The sequence below is a fragment of the Arachis hypogaea genome, chromosome 1 (genome assembly GCF_003086295.3).
Source record: "Arachis hypogaea cultivar Tifrunner chromosome 1, arahy.Tifrunner.gnm2.J5K5, whole genome shotgun sequence".
NCBI classification, from domain to species: domain Eukaryota; kingdom Viridiplantae; phylum Streptophyta; class Magnoliopsida; order Fabales; family Fabaceae; genus Arachis; species Arachis hypogaea.
In genome coordinates this window covers 46,805,351-46,814,905 of record NC_092036.1, presented here as the reverse complement: position 1 = coordinate 46,814,905, position 9,555 = coordinate 46,805,351, and the positions used below count along the sequence as shown (strand labels likewise).

Below are 9,555 nucleotides of genomic sequence, written 5' to 3'. Positions count from 1 at the left end.
GCAACAGTTATTTAATCAAACAATCATATCTAAAAAAAATTACCTGGAAGCTCGAAGACGCCTTCAACAGAGCATGCAACAGGGATACAGAGACACCGAGTGACCAAGCAGTGGTGGAGCACCTTCAAAGGAACGATGGCTGTTGCGCGATGGAGGTGGCTGTTCGAAGGAACGACGGTGGCGGCACGAGGCGGTGGCTGGACGGAGGTGAGGGATGACTGGACGACGAGCTCGATGAGTCACAGAACCCCTGTCGTGTGAGAGTCTGAGAGAGGCGTTCTCACTTCTGAAAGCTGGAACTCGAAGAGATTGGGAATTTAGGATCGAATTAGGGATTTAGGGCTAAACAGAAGCTGAAACGGCAACATTTGGCTACCAAGCCAAAAACCCGGCCGGGTCATGGTTTAGTTCGATTGACCGGTTACTGGCTGGTTTACCAGTTCAATTTCGATTTTCGAGATCCCCAGTTTTGCTGTTTGCCCGAGCGTCTTTATGTGCAGTTTACGGTTCGACCGGTCCGAACTGGTTTTCAGAACCTTGTTATAAATAATAAATATAAATAATAAAATTATAATTAAAAAGTTGACAACTTTCATCCACCTCTCCTAATCTTTTTCATTCTTTCAAAAAAAAATAGATTTTCTCATTTATTTAAGTTATTTAATAAAATATAACTTTTTATTATTTAATATGTTTTTACATATTTTTTCCTTTTTCAAAAAATATAACCTAAAAAATTATATTTTAACAAATAATTAAAAAAATTGAGAAAATCCATTTTGAATTTGTCTTCCTCCCTTCTTCTTCTCTCTCGTCAGATCCTCTGAGGTGAAGGTCTTCCGTTTAAGATGCACCTTCAGTTTTGAGGGTTTTTCATCTCCGTTTGCAACCCTAATTCCAAAACCTTCGAAGATTTTGTTGCTTAATCGGTCCCTTTTTTCAGCTGATTCGCCGCAAATTGAGGTTTCACCTTGATCTTCGATCTGTTTTGATTCGTAGAAACTAATGTCACTTCTTTTGTGTAGTGAAATTTTCTTGGTTTCACCTTATTCTGGAGCTTGTTTGTCTCAAATTATTATTTTTCCAGATTTATGATGAAAACTTTTGTTTTTAAAAGAATTATTGTTAATTCAATATGAAATCTTGAAGGGATTTGGTTAACTAGTTATTTTTCTGCTCGGTTTGATTTGGTTCCTTATCTGGTTTTCATTGATTATAGTTTACATATTATATGTCAATATGTAGGACATGAAAGAGTTGGACTTCTTCACCGACTATAAGGATGCCAACAGATTTAAGATTCTTGAAGTTATAGGGAAGGGTAGCTATGGAGTTGTTTGTGCAGCAAATGATACAAAATCCCTTTTACATAGATATTAGCTAGATCCATCACGGTTAGGGGGTGGCAAAGCGGGCTGGCCCACCCCGCCCGCCCTGCCAAAGCCCACCCAAATATGGGACGGGCTGGCCTACCTCACCAAACTAATATGAGTTCAACTTGCTATCCCCCGCCAAAGGGCGGACTGGCGGGTTGACGGGGCGGCCCGCCTCTTTTTTTTTGAAATATTTTTTAATTAATTTTTATGATAAAATTCAATTTAGCATACTAAGTACTAACAATTATTTTATTTTATAATAAAATTATTTCATCGAATTAATTTTTAATATATAGAGTAATATCTCAAATTAATTATTAATCCATAAAAAATTTATAATCAACCATAATAACTTTTTTTTATTGAAATTAACAATAATACAAAAAACATAACAAATAATAAGTCTTAAAGTCTCAAACATAAGTGCATAACCATAATAAAACAAACACATAATCCACACATAAATCCTACTATAATTAAAACAAAACACATAACATAATTCATAAATCAATAAGACACCCAAAAAATTCTTAAATCAACAGACATAAATCAATTATCAACTTCCAAATCAATAAAATTTGAATCTGATCCGAAAGTTGAAACACCGTCTCGCCTAGCATCTTGAGGATTCACATCTTCACCTTTACGTTCACATACAATTAGAAGAATACCCAAATTTAGAACAAGATATAAATACTTAAATATTATATAAATATTAAATTAGTAACTAACAATCTAATTACCATCAACAAAGCCTTTATTCCAATTGCGAGTACAAATCACAGCCTCAACATTTTCTGGCAACGTTTGACTTCTATATTTGTTAATGACATGAGCTCCAGTACTAAAGGCAGATTCCGATGCAACCATAGTAATTGGAATACTCAGTAACTCACGTGCCATCATTGATAACTTCGGATAACGACTCTCATATAATTTCCACCATTCCAAAACATCTAAATCTTCAAAGCAATCCATTGACAAAAGTGGCTCCTCCAAATATGTATCAAATGGATTCTTTCCACTAAAGACCTCAGCTTGATGGTTACGTTTCATCAATTTCTAGCAAAATATAAATAATCACATCTTGTTAGGATAGAATAATGACAATTAATAATATAAGAGAATTAAAATATGTTAAACATTACTTACGCCAACAATCGCAAGTCGCTTATTACTTGCACTTTTAGGGGTATGGGCCATGGATGAAGATTGAATACTAGGTCCTTATGCTTCAACAGTTGGAAGAGAATTCTTGTCATATTTTTCAAAAAACTTGTATAATTTCTTTCACATGTTCCACCTTCCCTTTTGTAGTCTCAGCATCAATCTCTTCATACATAAGCTCTAAAGTAGAAATCTTAATCCTAGGATTAAGAATAGCACCAAATGCAAGAATGACACTATACTTTTTCCAATACTTCTTAAATTTGTTTATCATCTTTTCTCCCATGCTCCTTAGAAGCTCATATTCACTTCTCAAACTTTCCATCAAAACATATTGAATATGATAGATTTGTAGAAAATACAAATTTGAAGTAGGATAAAACGTGCCAAAAATCAAATTAGTAGTTTCTAAAAGGGGTATGAAAATTCACATATCCTTTCAACTCTCCCCCATTCATCAACCGAAGGACAATACTTATAAGCATGATCGGTTGCCTTCAAATACTCAAAGGCCTTCCGATACTTGATAGAACTTTCAAGCATAATGTACGTAGAATTCCATCGAGTTGTAACATCCAGATGCATGATAAACCCCAAATTGACGGTTTATCTTGTATTGAATTTAGAGTATTTTGTAGACCTTTTCCCACATTTATTCAATGAAATAGCATGGTTTTGTATATTCTCCTTTAATTGTGCTTAAGAGTGAAAACATGCTTTTTAGGACTTAAAATAGCTAAATCTAATTCTCCTTGATTCCATTAGATGCCTTGATATGTTTGTTAAGTGATTTAAGGTTTAGGAGGCAAAGATTGAATCAAAGAAATGAAGAAAGAAAGCATGAAAAGTTGGAGAACTCATGAAGAAATGAAAGAACCGGAAAGCTATCAAGCCGACCTCTTCGCACTTAAACGACCATAACTTGAGCTACAGAGGTCCAAATGATGCGGTTCGAGTTGGGTTGGAAAGCTAACATCCGGGGCTTCGAAATGATATAAGATTTGCCATAGTTGCATCGCGCATAGGGGCGCGCACACGCACAGTACGCGGACGCGTTGATGGTGGCACATGATCCACTTAATGCAACTCGTGGCCAGCGATTTTAGAAGCCTTGTGGGCCCAATCCAACTCATTTCTGATGCTATTTAAGCTAAGGATTGAAGAGGGATGAGGATGTTAGTTACCATTAGTCATAGTTTAGTTTTAGAAGTAGTTTCTAGAGAGAGAAGCTCTCACTTCTCTCTAGGATTAGGATTAGGATTAGGCTTAGTTCTTAGATCTAGATTTTAATTCATCTTCTTCTACTTATATCTTCTCAATTCTTTGTTGCTACATTCATCTTCTTCTATTCTTTTGTTGTAATTTCCTTTATGATGTTCTTATACTTTGTTGTAGATCTACTATTGTTCCTTCTATTTTCTTTCAATTCAATAAGAGGTAATTCATAATAAGTGTTCTTCTTTGTTTTTCTATTATTGATCTCTTGCCTTTGTAGTTAGATCTCTCTTTAATTCTTGCAATTTATGTTGTTTACTTGTATTGCCTTTTATGTGTTTGTTGAAATGCCTCTTCTAGTTATAGTATAGATTTTGTTCCTCTTGGCCTAGGTAGAGTAATTAGTGACACTTGAGTTATCTAATTCCTTTGTTGATTGGTAATTGGAGAGATTGCTAATTGGTTTGGAGTACACTAAAGCTAGTCTTTCCTTGGGAGTTGGCTAGGACTTGTGGCTCAAGTCAATTCATCCACTTGACTTTCCTTTATTTAGTAAGGGTTAACTAAGTGGTAGCAATTAACAATTCTCATCACAATTGAGAAGGATAACTAGGATAGGACTTCTAATTTTCATACCTTGCCAAGAGCCTTTTATAGTTGTTAGTTTATTTTCATTGCCATTTACTTTTCATGCTTCTTATCCAAAACCCCAAAACACATTTCTAGCCAATAACAAGACACTTTATTGTAATTCCTAGGGAGAACGACCCGAGGTTTGAATACTTCGATTTATAAAATTAGGGGTTTGTTACTTGTGACAAACAATCTTTTGTATGAAAGGATTTTTGATTGGTTTGGAAATTATACTTGCAACGAGAATTCATTTGTGAAATTCTATACTGTCAAAAACCCAATCATCAATGCAACCCACTTGTAAAATTCAAACCATGAATCACAGAAACACATTCTTTAAACCTTATCATTCTACTTTTCGATTCCCTTACATATTTCACACTTTCCCTAATCTTATCCAATGCATCATGAGCAATTTTTAATCAATCTTGCACAATAAGATTCAAGATATGAGTAGAACAACGAATATGAAAGAACTCTCCATCACACAACAACCAATCATGCATATTTGATGTACTTTTCAAATGATCTTGGCATGTATTATTAGCAGATACATTATCCAGTGTAAGAGTCATAATCTTCTTTTCAATTCCTCATTCATTTAAAAGCTCAAAAATCTTGGAAGACAATTCAAATCCCGTGTGAGGAGGAGGCATATGACAAAAACTCAAAATTTTACTTTGCAATTTCCAATTTAAATCAACAAAGTGAGCAGTTAAGCATAAATAACCCTTTGTAGTGATGGATGTCAACAAATTAGAAGTCAAACAAACTCTATTAGAAATGGCCACTAAAGTACTTTTAAACTTTTCTTTTTTCCTTGAGTAAATTTCTAGCACATCCTCCTTAAGTGTATTTCTAGTAACCAGGTCTAGAGTTGGACTGATGTATTTAACCAATTCCTAAATTTCTTATTACCAACAATAGAAAAGGGAACATCACAATCAATCACAAAGGCAGCAAACATCTCACGCGATACATGATTATCTATCTTGAGAGCCCCTATTTTATTTTACATTTCTATCAAAGTTTGACCAATATCCTTAAAGTCTACTTTCACGCACCTGTCTAAATGACGCTTAAGTGACGATGTCCCATATTGTTTACCACCAGCCTTAAACTTCTGTTTGCATCCATCACATTGAGCACGATCTATACCATCATCACCAGGTCCAAGTTTTGTGAAATATCTCCACACATCAGAAGTTGTTGCCTTCGTCTTTTTCTTTTTAATATCTTCTGCCGTTTCGGATCTTTCCATATTTTCAGGATTTTGTGTTACATTCTCACCATCAACTTCCATAGAGACAGAGTTATCCATAGCAAAATCAACCACTCAACCTAAATAACACAAATATATAACAATATCTAAATAAGTAATAAATCAATAAGAAAATATTGAAACAGCAAAATTTCAAAAGTATGAAAGAAGCTACGCATCATAACTGAATCATCAAAGAATGCATATCAACATAAATTAGAAGTTAAGAATAAACAGTCAATAATATATTCAATCAAGCTACCAAGCCACCAAACTAGTTTCGATGTTTGACTTCATTCATAAATTAGAAGTTAGTTGTCAGCTTGCTAGCTTTTGAAATATCGCTACCTATAGCTATTCCTATATTAGTTAGCATTTTAAAAATAGGAAAAAGAAAGTTGTCTATGTCTTGAAATAAACAGTGATATAGAAGAATGCTTAATCTTTGAACTCGTTCGCATATTAAGGCATTTGCATGCTGAAAGAATAAGAAAAATGATTGGTGTTAACTATTAAATCAAATTATTTAAACATTTCATCCAGGATAATTTATTGTCCTCCCTAAGTAAAATAAACTGGAGAAAATGCAGAGAACTGAAACCAAAAAAATCAATTGGTTTTTCTATTTTCACTTTCATTTGTTATGTTTGATTAGGAAAACACCTGCACCTGCCCTGTCCTATTTTAATCACCTATTTGGAGAATGAATTCTTTTATTAAAATCTTTATTATATTGGTAATCGAAGAATTTACTTAATTTATTTCAATTTTTTCTACTAATTTTGCAGAACTAATATAGCTATCAACAGCTACAAACACATGAATATATGATAGAGCCATAGTTGTCACAGTTTCTTATTTTAACAAAAAAAAAAGAAAATAAATTATGGTAGAGATGAGGATGCTGTTATGGATAAGTGGCTACACATGTGTAAACAAAATAAAGAATGAAAATATAAGAGAAAAAGTTGGACAGCGCCTATTGCTGAGAAGACAGTAGAATCTTATCTCAGGATGTTTAGACACATAAGAAGAAGATTGGTAGAGCATCTAGTTAGGAGGGTAGATGAGATAAAAGGTAGAGGAAGATTCAAGAAGACTATAGATGAGGTGTTCAAAGGAGATCTATATATAAATAGTCTCACTGTAGATATGATATAGGATAGGTAATATGATATAGGATAGGGCTCAATGGCTTGTTTGATCTATGTATCTGATCTCACCTAGTGTGATGTTTTTTTGTTGTTGTTTCTTTGAATATCAATGCCAGAAGGGTTTGTCATTTTCAAAATTCAAATGCTATTTCATCAAAGTGTAGACTCATTTGCTTTCACGTATCGTGTACTTTTGAAATTATTGGCATGGGTTCATGTGAATATCCGGCTCATCCTTAAGATTTCTATGTTTTATCAAATTTCATCAAAATTTTCCCTTTCTCATTTTCTTCCTTTAATTAAGTTTCTAGTGAGATATTTGGTTAAAAATGATTCGTTTTGCGGTTATTGCATTATGTATTATGCTGTACAGGCTGCAAGGAGTGCTGGCATACCAGTAATTTTTGACGCTGGGGGCATGGATTCTCCAATTCCACAAGAATTACTGAACTATGTTGATATTCTGAGCCCTAATGAAACTGAACTTGGTCGCCTTACGGGAATGCCAACTGAAAGTTTTGAAGATATTGCACAGGCTGCAGCTAAATGCCATAAATGGGTAAGTTCTGTAGTACATTTGGGGTCATCATGAAATGCTTTTTTGTATTACCTTTTTCGTACACCATATTCGTTGCTTATAGATCTTTTGAGAAGAGTACACTATTTTCGGTATCAATTTGAAAATTTAATAACTTTCTGCATTGCTGTTACATGCAATAATGGTTAACTAAGATATGCCATTATATATACATATTCCATATGCTTTAAACTAAGATCCTTTTATAGTGTTGTTATGTTATATCCCTTAATTGGGTCGCACACAGCAGCTGTTTAAATTTTTTGGCTTTCATTACCCACCCTCATAATTTGCATGGCTTGCATAAACAGAAATTGTTCAATAAGTGTTGAAGTTACATATCCTTTTTTTCCTCTTTAATTGCACGTGTCCTCTCAATAACTTAGTTGCTCCATATATTCCAAGTTGTCTCAATTTCTCTTAGGATGTCTTTGTTAATTGCAAAATGCTGATTGATAGATGAATGAGGCTGTTGTTGCCCTGGATTTATTTATGTCTGTATGATTCTAGTTCTAATGCCATTAGTGTTCTTTATGTCTCTCTATTCTTAGGGAGTTAAGCAAGTACTTGTAAAGCTTGGAGAGAAAGGATCATCACTTTTTATTGAAGGAGAAGAACCGATTCAGCAACCTGCCATATTTGCTAAGAAGGTTCTCGATACAACTGGGGCTGGTGATGCCTTTACAGCTGCTTTTGCTGTTGCACTAGTTGAGGGCAAATCCAAAAAGGAATGCCTCAAATTTGCCGGTATGCTTGACCTTGACCATATGCATTCCCTTTTATTTCTAGAATTTTCTATTATGGAAAATGTGCCCAACTCTTATGTGCCAATTTTGTGCAACAGCTGCTGCAGTTTCTCTGTGTGTTCAAGTGAAGGGGGCCATTCCCAGCATGCCCGATAGGAAATCGGTTCTAGAACTTCTTAATTATCATTAAGGATCTTGCATGAGGCGGAAGGTGAAGTTTTGCATACTCACTCTTCATTTGTACTTCTTATTTATTAGTCCGAAAAATTCAAAAATCCTCTTCTAAACTATATAGGTTTGGTTTAGTAAAACTTTTAATTTTTAAAAATAGTTTTAAAAGATATTTTTTTAAAAGTTGTAATATCTATATTTGGTAAATTAAATTAAAAATGGTTTTTAATAAGCACAAGCAACAAGTGTGTTTGGTAAAATAGTTTTTAAAATTTAAAAATACTATAATAAATATTTTAATTAATGTATGATGTTATATTAGACTTTTTAATTTTAATAAGCACAAGTCAACTTTGAAAAGCTCCTCTTTAGATGCTTTCAAAACCACCTCTACCTTTTAAAAGCTATAAGTACAAGCACATGAGTTTTTTAATTTACCAAACACAAAACGAAAGCATAAGCACCTCTTCAAAAAGTTTTATCAAACCAAACCTTAGTCAACGACATGATGTCAAGATTTCGACTCACATAGGAAGTTACTGTGGTGTTTGTATCTTAAATTGTCAGTACTGTGCCATTGTTCATGATTCTTAGTTAATTATTATTTAAATGAGAAATGATAAATCCCCATTGGATCCCCTTAAATATCCTTCCAGTGTATTGAAATCTTAAGAAGCAATAATAATTCTATGTGAGAATTTTCAAGTGCACTTTTGGGGGTCAGTCATCCCATTCTGTAGTTTATTGCCATTGAAATAAGATTAAGCTAGCTACTTAGGCTGAGTAATCACTTCTGAGGTTACAGGAAAAGTTTGATTCGTGTGGTTGTAACATACATGCAAAGAGTCATTTTAATAAATTAGCTTTCTTAATTCAGGGGAAGAAAGAAAAAAAAAGAAGAAAAAAAATCACCCGGCTAATGTGATGAGTTTTCTAGCCAAAATGTTAACTTTGCTGGCTTTCTAGGCTATACTTGGATTGGTAGTACTTAGAGAAATAGAAGAGTCCAACAAAATGGAGTTTCTATTGCTTGGATTAATAATATATGGTTGAAAGAAAAAGTTGGTAATGAAGTGGATTTAACCTTGCATCATAAAAGATTTAGTTTATGATGCAATGAACGAAGTCTTGATGATCAAACAATGGAATGGAATTTAAACTATTTCTTTTGCGTTTCAAATTTTCACTTTACTTTAATATCAATACAAAATATTGTTATAAGAATCGGATCAAATTAGATGGTCTGGCCAGGTTA

At 33.7% G+C, this 9,555-nt stretch overlaps 1 protein-coding gene across 1 annotated transcript; it reads left to right on the top strand.

The window, feature by feature from the left end:
- Positions 1-6,632: 6,632 nt before the first annotated feature.
- On the top strand, positions 6,633-8,940 carry LOC112721555 (ribokinase-like). The gene is made up of 3 exons (XM_029288066.2): positions 6,633-7,365; positions 7,935-8,130; positions 8,228-8,940. The coding sequence occupies exons 1-3, from the start codon at positions 6,916-6,918 to the stop codon at positions 8,317-8,319; spliced, it is 738 nt and encodes a 245-aa protein (XP_029143899.2). The 5' UTR covers positions 6,633-6,915; the 3' UTR covers positions 8,320-8,940.
- The last annotated feature ends 615 nt before the right edge of the window (positions 8,941-9,555 follow it).